Source organism: Gallus gallus, chromosome 6 (assembly GCF_016699485.2).
Source record: "Gallus gallus isolate bGalGal1 chromosome 6, bGalGal1.mat.broiler.GRCg7b, whole genome shotgun sequence".
Lineage (NCBI taxonomy): Eukaryota > Metazoa > Chordata > Aves > Galliformes > Phasianidae > Gallus > Gallus gallus.
Window position 1 is genome coordinate 31,845,560 of NC_052537.1, and position 14,869 is coordinate 31,860,428.

The window sequence follows — 14,869 nt, forward strand, 5'->3', positions numbered from 1 at the left end:
CTAAGTAGTTAAAACTACTTTTCTTCCAAAAATGCTATAAATTGGATTTTATTAACAAAACCACAGCCTCTGGGATATATATGGATCTGCAGACGTTAAGTGGACCACTCTCAATGTATTTCATAGTGAACTTCAGTGTCCTCTAAGATGGACTGAAAGGTATTCCAGTGCTGATGCTAAAAGAATCAGGGCTTCACAAAGTCAGACTTCAGACACTTTTCCCCCCTCAAACACTCAGCAATATTCTAGCTGATCTATGAATGAACGATAAACCTCTGGGATAAACACTGAATTTCTGCTGAGCTGCTACTGAAAACAATGCAATGTTCATTTTCCATCATTAGCAATTTTAGATGCTCTCATCACTGGAGCAGTGGATACCCCAAATTACTGAGTTTAGAAAAACAAGTTATTGTGATATCTTAATTCAGTTCCAAAATGGTTATGATTTGCTGGATAGGGACAGAGAGCACGATGGGAAAAAACCACAGACAGGATTTGAGGAGAACAAAAGTAACTCAAAATTTGACTTATCGAGTTATGCTCCCATAAATAGAGAACAGACATTTACAAATTCCTCCGGTGCTCGTGCATCAGTCACTACAGCCAATGCCTTTAGAATGTGCAGGCACCAGAAGAATAAACCATGTGTTATTAATTTTGATGTCAGAAGACCCCCAATAGTTCTTAATCTGTAACTTTAGCTTTATAGTGCGAGTCAAACCCTATGGGTGAGAGCACCGAGCCAACAACACTTTTCAAATAGCTGTATGGATTCTCCAGGCCCCACGTTGGGTGGGGGAGACGTTCCAAGTGTTCCAAGCATAACTTCTGCTTGCAATCGTCTCCACTGGTGGCTAGAAAAAAAATTTACTGCACTTGAATTTGTACCGCAGACTTAGCGGAATGAAACACTGCAAGTTTTATTACAGATTAGTTCATCCCTTTATGTCTGCTGAAGTCCTCAGGTCAGATCGGTTTCTTAATCAAGCTCAAGAAAACTTCAGGAAATTGTGAATCAAATGAAGCCTTCCATTTGATAAGGAAGAATTTAATTCACGCACAGAGTGGGAAAGTAACAGATACTTTAGATGCACTAACCTTTGTTGTTGCCATCTCAACCCATCCCCTCCCCGCACACCACCAAAATCACAACACCCATCGTAACCCAGGAATACACCTTGTCTACACATGTAGTTAAGTCCAACTATACATACGATTCATTTTCTTGAGTGACAAACTCATTTTTATGACTGCGGGATTATTATGAACACAACCCAAAAAAACGATCCGACAAACCATGAAAGAAATGCAGTCAAAAGCTGGTGTTTATGTAAAATAAATCAACCTGTCACACGGGCACAACTGAAATTCCTTTCACAGTCATACTTGCCTAATTTTAATTTCAAATTTAATTACATAAGCTTCAGTCTTTTAAAAGCTATATATATGAAGCCCCCAAGATTCTTTCTTTGGTGCAGATTAATTTCAGTTACCATATAGAAGTCATCGCAGCAACCAGAACACCAGGAAATAAGTTCAAATAAAACTGAGAGAAGACGACACTGCTAAGGATTAGAACTGGAAGGAGAGGGCAGAAAGATAACTGAGTAAAAGCACATGCACACCTTTACAAAGCTGCAATAAAACTGGAAGGCTGTACAGGCAAAGGAATCCATTCTGACGCTTTGGATGCCAACCCAGCATGGGTTTCACCTGGTAGCTCAGTAACTTACAAGTTCAAATAAATACATCTTTGCTGTCAAACATTAACTTTGTTCATCTTCACTCACAGAGTGACAAAAGTAAGAAATACACAGTTAAAAACAACGCCTTTAGTAAGCACAGACCCAAAGCTGAAAAAGGAGCATTTGAAACGCAGTCAATAGGGAGAGTCAATTTACATTTTGACCGTTTGTCTTAAGTGCAGTTTTCATAGCAAGGATCAGAGTGATGAAACAATTGCTGATGGGACAAAATTTACGTTTCAGAATTACAATTTCAGTTCATTACAGAGTGACTAAAATCACTCCAGCTTTGTCACCTAGGAGAATATCATTCTTAAAATAATGGAGATCTGTTATAGTAAAGTGCCTATATAGAAAACTCAGTGTCAAAATAAGGAAAACCATGTAAACTGGGATGCAAAAACTGAAACGAATCAGTATGGACAAATGGCTTAGTTGGCTGGACACCTAAATGTTTGGGCTCTTATAGGCATTTAAAGAATAAAATCAGTGGATCCACAGCAGAAGGCCACACAGCGAACGGGGCAGACAGAGCAGCACCAGCTCTGTAAGTCAGCACAGTAAGAGATCCCAATGGCAAAGGGACTGGGCCCACCAAGAGGAGCCAGTCACCAGTGAGCACTGCCATTAACTCTGCTGACAAAAGAACTCATTCAAGAGCATTCTAAAAGCGAGCCGCTGCCTAGGCATGCTAAGGAGGCTACAATAACCACAAAGACTTGGTTTGTCTTCTAGACATTCTCTCACTAGCCAAAGAAATGGGAGACTAGGTTAGAGTGACCTTAGGGTTTGGAGTTGGCTGCTGATACCAACTTGGAGTTGATCAGCATACGCTCCTTGGCATTTCCGAGGCTCCTTGCTCGGTTTCCTATAGTAGTTCAAGAGTATTTCTGGGAGGCAATTAAAGAAACTGGAAAAGAAAAAAAAACAAACATACCTATTTCAGTAATTTTTTGCACCTTTTCAAACAGTGTATCTTTTGTGTGTTGCTAAATTCTTTTCTTCCAAGACAAATATTTGGTTAAGCACAAAGTAAAGCGAGTGTCCAGCCAGCTTTGCAGAGGGAACTGACACACATACACTGTTCTTCTGCAAGCTTGTCATTATAAAACACCCATGAAAAGTTAAATAACTTGCTTGCTTCAGTAGGTCCAAACAGCAATAAACTGTTCTCTCTGGCTCTTTCTAGAAACTACTGTAGATTTTTTTATGATTATTTATGGAAACGTTTTCTAACTTGTATTGCTGCACACAGCTTGTTTCGGTCACACTTCAGCCCTTTCCCTTAAAGGCAAACGCTACCATAACAAGACTGAAAAAATCACATTGATGAAGTAGGCATATATTGTCATTGTTTCAAACCACTCATAACAGCCATTAAAAGGCTGTGTGTGCCCGAGAAGAGGCAGGGAGAAAAAAAATGTTGCATTTCAAACATTTACATGGCAAAATATCATGTAAAAACTCTGTTTAGAATTATAGGCACACTTTTTTTTTAAGCACAAGAACTGAATACAGCTTAAGAGCAAAAGTAGCCAACAGCTCATTTGCATGTATATTTTTTAGTGCATATGTACTATAAAGTACATATTATGTTGACAACTTATACTCCAAGGATGTTAAGAAGGAAAAGATTGGGACAGAAATGCAGTGCTTCTGTTGAGATAGATACTTAAAAAGAGAGATCCCCCATTCTGCCCAAATTAGCCAAGGATTACATCACTGCAATCAGAACTTCTCTTTCTTGTCACAGAAGGGCCAAGAAGTTCTCAGTGTATTTGTTTTGTTTACAGACTTTTCCTCTGGGGCTAGCCAGCTCCACATCTGCATCTACCATTCAAAAACCAAGAAAAGTATTTTAACACTTCACGTATATAAAACACTGAAGCTGATAGCAAAACGGTCTGAACCATTTCTGTTAACCATTCTAAAGCTGGGTTATGTTGTATCACAGAATCTTCCACACAGACACTCTGCAAAGCCCTCCCTGCAACTGCTCCAGGGAAAGCCAGGTATGAGGCTGTCATACAAAAGAAGAAATATATGCAAACACAGCTTTCTCTTAGCACAGCAGAAGACAAGCCAGATCTGTTACCAAACTTCCAGGCAGTGACACATCAATGGAGAAAGCTGCCCCAGTAGCACTGCTTAACACCAATGCTTGATCCAATCAAGGAAGCATTTCTGTCTCAGGGACTGTACGAACACACACACAAAACTCACACTTTACCTTATTCTTGGAATATTGTTTGTTAACATTCATCTGTACATTTTCTTAAAGTGGACAAAAAAAGAGTACCATCAGAACAGCGCAGCCCCACAAAGCATGAAATACAACCATTGCACAGTTGGTTATACAGCTGCACCAGGGGTGTTAGAAAGGAATTTGGACCCAAAGTACCTGGAACACTATCTGCAAACAGTCCTTTAAATAAGAATTTGTGGTAAATGATAGAATCATACGTTCATGTTCCTTACTCCCATTATTTGAGAGCATGTAAGAAAAGCATTTTTCTTACCCACATGACAAGAAAGCAGCAATTTGATTTAGTCTATAATTAATGAAGATCAGTGCTCAAGCTCAGACAGATTTCATTGGCGCTGTTTAAGCACACCAGCTGTGTGATCTTCTACACCAGACACAAGTCTATGGATCATTGGAATAATCTATAGTTTTTCTTTATTTAATTTTCATGGAAAGTCACAGAATCATAGAAATGTTTGAGATGTCATGGTCCTTCATATGCCACCTGGTCCAACTCCCCTGTGATAAGCATAGACATCTACAGATCAGGGTGTTAAATCCTTAAATCCAGGTTGTAAAGCTAAATCCAGACGCCAACAAGACCTACTCCTAACTTCTGATTCTTCTCAGCTCCCACAGCCCCTCACCTCCCAAGCCCTGTCTGCAGGCTCCCTCCATATAGCAGCTATACAATGTAAGGAAACCACATCTGACTCAACCTGAGCAGCTGATACAGGTATGGCTCTGTCACCGATCACAGCCCTTCACACTGGAGTCAGAGCTATGCTGAACAATGGAAGCTATATGCTGAGCTATATACTATGGTTTCTTCAGTGAAAGTTACAGCAGTAGCCATCAAGCCTGCAAGCAAAAAATATTATTATTTCATATTAAACTGGAAAGAAAAATGTGTTTCAATTGTGCTTTGTTTGGGGATAAGAGTTGATTTAACTGATTGCTTGTAGGAGCAAGACCCAAGGAAAATACAAGCTGTCAGAGCTGATGAAGTTCACTGCATGCATAAATCAAGTCTCACTATTATAGCAAATAAATAGCCAGCATATCACTATTTTTACAACACTAATGGTACTAAATAGCTAAGAATAAATGTTTGCAATAACATTACAGCTTTTTTCTTCTATATACTGTATCACATTCAACACAGACAGAGCAAGCTCTGCCAGATGGAAGAAAGAAGCCACAAGGAAACAATAACACTATAGTTCATATATACGCATCAGGAGAAGGCAACTTGGGATGAACCAAACTTGATTTCTAAATACAAAGAACAACTTTGATACCTCTGCTATAAACTAATGATGTTTTAACATAAACTAACTGCAATATGCAGTCTTGTATGCAGGAACTCTTATAAAGACTACTGACAAAAACGCAGGCCATATTTTACTATGCCACCCATAATATAATCCAATGCTATTCAAATGCCTGTTGCTAAATTTCAAAACCAAAATAAAATACCAGTTACAAAACAGCACGTATCCATTTCATTATGGAAAAATGACAAAGCTATATTATGAAGTTTCTCTATATTTCTTACAACGGTTGAATGAAAAAAGGGACAAAGTGCCATTCATTAAGTTTATTTGCATAATCATGGTACTCTGGATCTGCTGATCAGCTTTGTGCTCCAGCTGATCTTTCACCAGAATACAGGGAAACAATGCTTGCTTAATGAAAGGATGCTCAGCCCACTGTCTCTCAGCTCATTACAGAAGTTGTCCTTCTTCAGGTTTTCCCAGGTTTTATTATTGTAATTCTTTTTCCCCATTACAGCTTCATATTTTTTCCCAGAAATTAAATGCAACTCTACCACCCAAGCAGAAAAAAAAGAAAGTAAATTGTAAACACACAAACTCTTGTAATTGTTTACAATAGGGGATTTTTATAAGTGCAATATGTGGAATTGTATATATAACATTAAATATAATCTTCCACTACTTCAGCAAGAAAAAGTTATATGCCAGCAAACAATAGCTCTATTTTATTTGGAACAGGGCACAAGAACTACTGCCCTGGACTGCAGAAAGAGATCTATGTACACAGCCTCCAGACAGAAGCAGCACACACAGTGTGACAAACACTGGAACAAACTCTTCCCTTGCACATTTATATCTCTTCCAAAAAGGAGCACTTCAGGGATTTGGCTCATCCAGGAGCATCCTCAGACAAATTTGTTCAATAGGCAGCAACACACCTATTTTTCCATGCCTGTATATTAACTCATTCAGAAACACTCATTCATTTACTCGTTCACTGTTAACACTTTCCCACTTAATAGTGTCATAGAATCGTAGAACCCTTAAGTGTGGAAAAGACCATGAAGATCCCCAGGCCCAACCACTGACCCATCTCCACTGCCCAGGTCTCTCAGTGCCACATCTCCACAGTTCTGGAACACCTCCAGTGAATGGTGACTCCACCACCTCCTTGGGCAATAATCTCTTGAGGTTTCCCCCAGATCTTTCAAATTTTCCCAATAGCCCATTTAAAGATAAGAATTAAGTATACTGGAATATTTTTCTGAGTGAAGTAGTAAAATATGCCCACTATTGGTCTGTGTAAAGCAACAGGTTGTATTCTTCTCACTAGTCTTTATAAGAGTTCCCGCATACAAGACCGTATATTGCAGCTTATATAACATAAATTACTAATTATATATCATTAATTTATATTAAAATATCATTAATTTGTAACATCGACACAAGAGAGAGGTGAGTGGGTGCTGCCCTTTCAGCCAGCTTGATTTTCTGGAGCTCCATCACAGAAGCTGGAACTCACCACCCAAGCACAAAGCAGCTAGACTAGAAGGAATTCTCATATTGTCTCTCTCATTCCACCCTTCTCAAACTTGAGAGCAGCTTTAAAGATCGTTATCAAGCACCTGCATTCTGCCAGGATAAGGATAGCATCCAAACACCACATCAGGGTGAGCATGACTCAAGTTAAAGAGTAAACAGATAAGGCTTTGGCTTTTACCAAAGCATTTAAAATGCACGATCCTGCACTGTCTTAAGTTACTCAGTGCCTTCAACAAGGTTATCAGAGTAGTAAAACAAGTAAAATGTTTTTGCTTTTTTTTTGTGAGAGTATGGCCTAAATTAACAAGGGACAAAACACTGTTTTGTTTGATAGCCAAAGCATTCAGCAGGGTATGGCTGGCCAAAGTTAAATACAGACAGTCTGCAAGGAGGTACTGAAGATAGCATAGTTGGATTTTGGTACAAGAACCAGCTGTACTAAGATTAAGAAAGGCAGTTTCAGAAATAAGAAGTAGATATCATTGCATCAGTATGAGCTGTGCTACAGAACACTGCCAGAATGTTACAGAAACCACCATCTTCAAATGAGACCACCACTGCAGAATGAGAACATACACTGTAGTGACTGAATACAACAAGAGCAAAAGGAGACAACCAGAAATGCATTTTTGAAGATGCATTTTCAGTATAGAAAGCCTGGGGCAAAATTACAGGGTGCTGAATCAGAAACAGTAGCAGAATAATTGCATTTCTTTAAAACATGCAAAAGAGTACAAAAAAATGCAGATAACTTTTATTTAGTTATTTTGCTGCAGAAAGTATTTTAATAGGCCTACTGAAGGTTGACTAACATCTGAACCCAACTAGATGTTAACAGCAGCACGAACAGAACTTATAATCTGCACACCTTTAGTCACAAGTGGAACTCAATCTTACAGCTGCTGCAGCTGTGAATTAGTTCCAAAGCTGATAATTTCTACAAGAGCTAATAGCCCCGTGTGCATAAAAAATAAACTTCATCCAGAAGATCTTCACTATTAGATGAACTCACAGTCACAGAGCTCTTTTCTATTTCATTTATACTGTTAAATAGCTGGGCTGGACAAACCTGCATGCTTCATAGAGACAGCCTGGTGGACTTGGTGCCACTTCACAGAGTAGGAGGTAGAAGTGCTTTCCATGGGCCACTACAGAAATTATTTATTGGGAAGGCAGTTTGCCTCCTTAATTACACGGAATGTTTGTTTTCTAGCATTTCATTTAGCAGTTAATAAACTGCCTTACATCCTCAACCATAACATCTTCTTTCTGTCACACACAGACAAGCTCACACTGTAAAATCACAGCCAGATATGGCTTTGAAGGGAGCACTATGAAAATGAAGGATGCAGGGGGTTGTTAAGGGTTTGCTGACAGTGAAAGTTGGATTTGCAAACCTGGGAGAGGTGTTTCCTGCTTCCCAAACATTTACACTTTGAAGAGAGAAGCTTTACCAGATCTAGTCTGCCTCCTCATTTAAAATCTTGCTGGAAAGTTGCATTGCTGCAAAGCTGATGGATGTTGCATTGGTGCAAAAAGGCCTCCCTTCCACATTCACTGAGCAAGAATCAGCTTCATGGTTCACATATGTTAATACTGTGAACCATTTTATAACTTTCCATACTAGTGTTATTTCTAAATAATCACCAAAATTATAAATCCGTTCCTAAAATTGCTTTTTAATGTAATATAGTTAATATGAAAACTAGTCTAACACAGGCGGTTGTAATGCCAACAGTGTAAGAATATATTCCAAAAAGAACTTGTTAATATATCCCACAATAATCTGTGTTGGATGCTGAATTTAAATGTAGGCTGGTTTCTGAATATGAAATGTTCAGCCAGATGTAAAATTGAATACTTTTTCTAAACTATATAGAAATATATAAAAAAGTGCAGGGCTCTCTCTGAAAGAAGCTCAACAACTCAGGAGGTTCGTCTACCATACACAGATATATGTGCACAAGTTAAAAGCTAGATTTCAGATCCAAAGAAAAACCCTGGATATTTGCCATTTTAAGACCCAAAGCAGACCTGTTAGTACTCTGAGAAAGCCCTGTGCATAGGACAGAATTTCATTTTACCTATGCTTGAAAGAAATGCCTGGCTCCATAATGTCTGTATGACATAATAAAGTCTGAAAGACAGCAAGAAAAAAAAATTGAGGGCTTTCAGATAGCACTTCCCACTGTCCTTCTAAATAACTTGGAGCAGTTTCACCCTACTCTGCATTGCCCATTCTTAGAAGGGACTCCAATAGTTTTCCTCCCACAAAGATTCAGTATTAGGGCCTGTAAGACAGCTCAAAATACTTTTCGTGTAATGCATTGTAGAGCAGTTTTCCTGCTCTAGACTCCTTCAGCTCATAATTTAAAAAGTAAAAATTGAGTGATTGGGGCCATCAAACCTAAGCCTAAACCAAGCCGTATATACTGTGCCCCAAAAGGGATTAGGTGAACAGGGCACCAACTGCCATTCAGAACTGAGCTGTAAGCAGTCATTGATACTGTCCTCGATTCATGATAAAAGCATTTTAAAAATCCATAACTGAACAAATAAGTAGACATAGGGAGTTCTTACCACCCTGTCAAAGATACACTAGCATTGTGGTGTTGCAAAACAGTATGGCTAAAATCCATTCACCATAGCAAATGAAGTCACAGATCAGACCAGGTAATGCATCTTACAAAGCTATTGAATAAATCAGATTTTCCTGACATATTTCAAATTTTTCCACGTTATAATCAACTCAATTTATATCAGAAATTGAGAAAAAGGCAGCAATTGTTGTTGTTGCTGTAAGTCTTACTGTGTTACAAAACAAAGTGAAATAAAGTTTATGGCTTTCCACAGTAGCACTACAGAGATCTTACAAACATACTCCCCTTACATTCTCTCGAACTACAGCCAAAAATGGTTATGTGGTTTTATTATTCTACCTGGAAAGCAGCCACAGTTTGCTAGGTACCACTTCTGCAAGTCTTGCTCTCAAGAACCAAAGGCTCTGACAGATCAATACTCAAGCCTTACATTTTCAGTAGATAGAAATGATGAATCTGAGATCCCAGCTTTGTTAATTTTGCTAATGGAAACATTGTGGTACCTGCCAAAGAACCAGGAGATGGCTGTTTGCCATCTTGTCTTTTTGTTTTAAGCCTTGTTATACTAGGATTAGCATTACCTAGGTATTAGCAAATACCTTTTCCTACTGTAGAAGACTCTTATTCATGCACAGTGCACTCTGAATTGAAGGCAACCAGCCCAAGTAGTATTTTTGCACTCTTCCTACTGCAAACTTGGGTTCTAGTTAAGAGCTATGCTTGGCAGTAAAGTGTAAATAAAACTGAGATTTTTAAAACCTTAACCTATCACAGAAAGCAAAGCAAAAATTAAGGAAAAGCATGCAAATAACGAACAACTTTAAAGCAGAAGATACTTGTCATCAAAAAGGCACTTCCATACCCTTATCCCACTTCCAACAGAAATCTCAGTTCCAAGCCTCTTTAAAAATCCTGTGATAACAGTTCTACTTAACATACTATGTTGCATGAGTGCATCCTCACTTTCCCTTTGGTTCAGTTTCTCCCGATTAAAGCCTAGAGCAGAAGCTTACCAAAAAACACAGAAATAAGGAGCTTCTGTGTTTTCCCTCCCAAACTGAAACTCCAATATTTCAACATTCAGAATCATTCTAGCAGATACCATTTCCCACCATTTAACTGCACAGTAAAAATGTTTTCATAAAGGTGCATGCAGTGAACTGTACCTCATTCTCGCCACATTCAGAAGGTGTGTCCTTGTGTATAGCCATCTGATACTTGGCAAATAAAGTGGCTGACTGGTTGAAGGATGATTTGAACTGTGGGTCCTCAAAAGAGACAGGTACTAACCTCACCTTCAGAGCAAGGAAAATACAAGCATACTGTTTTGAGTACATATAATCAGATAATATGCTTCTGAAGGTAAGGCTAGTGGAAGATCTTCTCCTATCCATTTCAAAGCCTTTGAAGTCAGCATTCTACTTTAAATAAAATGAAAGTAAACCTTCTATGGGGGAAAGTATATTTATATGGCAACTAATGCTAACCTTAAGCTGACTCTTGATACCTCTATCAAAAAATAAAAATTATATAACACCAGAACACTCCTAAGCACCAGCTTAATCTATTTTTTGATCAAGTATCTAACAAACCAACAACAATTTTTTCAATGTACAACTCCAAGAACTATTAAAATGTATTAATTTCTAATGGCACATCACTTGACCCCAGTTTAACAATTACATTTTCTTGCTACATACACTTCTCTTCCAAAACTCTAAAATTTTTTTCTTGGTAGTATTTGAGAGGTAATATGTCCAACACAGGTAACTATTACACATTGCCTGGTCATTACAAGAGGCAGTAACAACATGTAATTTAAATAGAGTGAGTTGATCATTACTTGATGTGCTTAAATGAAAAATGAAGAGGTTTACATAATTTAAGTGAACCTCAAACCAACAACTTGCATGAGTGATAATTTCTTCACTCACATGTTGGCCCTGATCATGCTTGTTCCTCCCCCATATGGATGCATTCAAACCAGAGCTGATGAGACTACTTAACAGGGCAAGCATCCAGTCATTTTCAGTTCCTGGGAGATTTATATGTATATGGTCCATGATATTTTACCTTCAAAGCCTCATCTCTTTCATCTCTTATTTAATAGCGTAGCCATCTAATTCTTAACTGCCTGCAATTAAGACCAAATATTCGTAGCACTCAAAAAGAGATATCAAATGTTTGCACTTTCAGAATGTTGATTGTACTTGATACAGTATTTTACATGCTCCTGAGTGTAAGATGGATATAAAATCCACAATTCTTTCTTCTAGAATCTATTCAAGACACATGAAATGAAGGGGAAGCTGAGCTTTGCATAAAATTCATTTGGCCTTCTGACCTGATTTATAGTTGGTTTATCAGGTGGGTCCTTGTGAATAACCATCTGGTAACGTTTATAGACCTGGTAAGACTCCTGAAATGTGGCTTTGAACTGTGAACTTGGCGGAGATGATCTCACCACCCTCACCTTCAGAAGAAGTTAAACATTTATTATTACAGTATCATGCAATAATTACACATTTATACACATACAAGCATCACAACAGAGAGAATTTTTCACTTCCTGAAAAAGAACCCTATCACTTCAATTACTATCAGAGAATAGCCTTCCAATTCTTCTACTCACTTTACATTATTGAAGGCTTTTGTATTTACACTGAATTACATACAAGGTTTTCAAATGATGAACTAAGTGCCTACAGAAGAACCACATAAGTGGTTTTTGGGAACTAAAACCCACAAATGGTAAGCAGATTGACATTTTAAAGAGATTTTTGATACATCTTCAAACCTTCAGTTCCTGTGTTTTCTCATCCTACTGAAAAATACTTGAAGGATTCATGCATTTGGAAGACTCATATCTGTCCTCTTTGGATAAAGATGACATTTGCATTGCAATGGTCCTAAGAGGATTTCCAGGTATTATTCAAATTAAAAGAGGAAGAGGAAACAATGTTCCCTTATTCAATTACTAACTAATTTAGGTAGGAAATTGTGCCCTTCCTACCACCACCCTTACATACAAGAACGTAAAATAAATTTTAAGAATCTGTGTATTAAACTGTTTTTAGTAAAAGCGATTGCTTCCTGACCAAAGGCATGCTATTACATGATGAACAATGCATTTTCACTATGGTCATTCTCACAGATATCACTGGCTCTAATCTACAAAGAAAAATCTGTTAACAACAGAAAGGAAAAAATCTCAAAAAAAAACCTGCTAGAATCATTCTCCTTTAAATTCTCCCTGCATCATCTTAATGAAAACATTCATACAAGGCCATTATACTTGTTAGATAACTTATCATAAACCTGGAAGAGTTAGCAATTATAGATCAGTTCTATGGTTTCTTGTCAGTTATTTAGGATGCATCTTTTAAGTCATCACCATTTCAAATAAGTACCAGAAGTACTATTCAAATTCGATTTCTAATATCATCAGTAGCTAAAGGAAAACGTACATATTCAGAAAGCTCTTCAGCTTCCAGAGAAAAAAAAACATTGTGTTTACAATTAACCAATGTCAGCATGTCCAAAAGTCTTCCTGGTAACTACTTCTATAGTAAAAATAGATTTAATTGCAACCAATATATTATGCTAGTTTCGACCATAACTTCTACAGTTTCCAAAGACATCAACACATACCACAGACATTTATAAATAAGAGCTATCTTCTCATCTGGTTAGTTTTATCAACAGTTACTGCTTTCTAGCCAAGATTCAGTAGCACAGATAGCTTAACTATTTATATGCTGCAAAACTAAATATTGAATGTCTCTCATTGTTTAACACTCAGTTAATTCAAAGTCTTTCATTTTCAAGTCACTCGGTATGAAATCAATTTATAAGTGTTTTGTAGAAGAGAGCAGTACAGTGAACAACTGACTGCAAGTGCAAGATTACCCCCTTGTGGTTACACAGAGCTCAGCTGTACCAAATATCACCACGTACCACATATATTCTAAGATTTAAACTACAGCCAGTTAATAAAGCCACAGAAACTAAACACGTAAGCATTTGTAGAGCTCCAAAAATAAGACTTTTATGTAATTTGCCTTCAACAGCAGTGAATGAGCCATTACCTCCAATTTGTGCGGTGCATCATCAGGTAAAGGGACAAAAATGAAGTCTTCAATGCTTTTTGGTTGGTTTGTTGTAGACTTTGAGCTTTGCAAGAGTAAAGCTTGATGTTCTGCTTGAAGTGGAGAGCCTTCAAGTGTGCACCTCTGGTTCTGAAGGAGTTTCTGCAATTTTCTTTCTTTCCGTATGTCCTTTGCTTTTCGACACGGTGGCTTGCTCAGATCAGCCCCTTTGCCTGTAAGGAAACAAGGAAAGAATTAACCACCACGTTTTGCAAGAAACAAGTAGCCCTCACACGATGACTGAAAAGAAATGGTTAAAATTACCAGTAATTGCAGACCATGGTCTGAACATAACACAGTCCTCTACACTTAGAGCTAGTGATAATCCCCTGTACCAAGTGAAGTTGCAGTGATTTTTTCCCCTCTACAGCTTTCTAATCCAGACTCAGGAATATATTTAAAAAGTAGTACAAGAAGAATTCCTCTTAAGCCTGTCCTTAAATCCCTCTCATAGAAAAACAAAATGCTCCTGTTTAACACACGATATTATGCTGCCTCATATCCAAACAGCACCAGGATCAGCTTGAAATATTGAAAGGAAAAAGCACAAAACCAAACCCACAACCACAAAACCTCACTGTCAAATTCATAAAGAATTATTCTACTGCATTAAAGACACAAGTACTATAAAATTCATACTCCATTTAAATCAAGGAGAAAAAGATGCCTGTGGTCCATTCTATCCACAAAATGCACTGAAAGGACGGTCACCAAATAAATAATCCAATCCCAGTCTGCAGTTTCCCCAAATTGCACAATTTTAATTGATACTGATTCTAAATGCATAAATCCAGATTCCTACAAGTTTACAAAACCAAGACTTTTTTCCCCCTAACGCTCAGTTCTTTCACCTTTACACACAGTTATCAGCTACTCCAAGAAGCACAGAGAAGTAACTGAATATCATACTTCATTCCAGAAGCTGTGTTAAAGTCGTATGAAGCTGCTGCATTTCTGGAAACAGTGGTGGAAGGATTCAGGAATTTTCAGGGAATACCTGTCTGGTACTTGCAGCTGCTGTAGAAACTTCCACACAGAGGGAAAGCTGCACTCACAATTGTATTAGCAGCCAGTTAACCCAGTTAATTTATATAAAATTAACTCTCATTCTGTACTTTTTTTTTTTTAACATGCAATGGTAGATGAGCTGGAGGCCAAAAATGATCCATAATACTAAAGATTCCAAAAGGAGAGGAATAATGGAACAAGCTAGGCCCACAGAGGGAAGCATGGAGTCATATATCTTGCACAGAACAAAAACTGTAACAAATATTATGACAAACTGTTGAAGCAGTATTTTATGCCATTA

The 14,869-nt window shown here is 37.8% G+C and overlaps 1 protein-coding gene across 11 annotated transcripts in view; it reads right to left on the reverse strand.

Moving 5' to 3' along the window:
* ATE1 (arginyltransferase 1) overlaps positions 1-14,869 on the reverse strand; it is a 71,469-nt gene that overhangs the window by 47,818 nt on the left and 8,782 nt on the right. For 5 of the 11 annotated variants that reach the window (XM_046942959.1, XM_015288684.4, XM_015288681.4 and 2 more), the window contains 2 exons: positions 13,501-13,733; positions 10,579-10,707 (listed from right to left, as the gene is read on the reverse strand). In XM_046942959.1, coding sequence (XP_046798915.1) covers positions 10,579-10,707; positions 13,501-13,733 — 362 coding nt within the window. Of the gene's footprint in view, positions 1-10,578; positions 10,708-11,756; positions 11,886-13,500; positions 13,734-14,869 lie in introns of all 11 variants that reach the window. The other 6 variants (XM_046942961.1, XM_015288682.4, XM_046942960.1 and 3 more) reach the window with 2 other exon arrangements.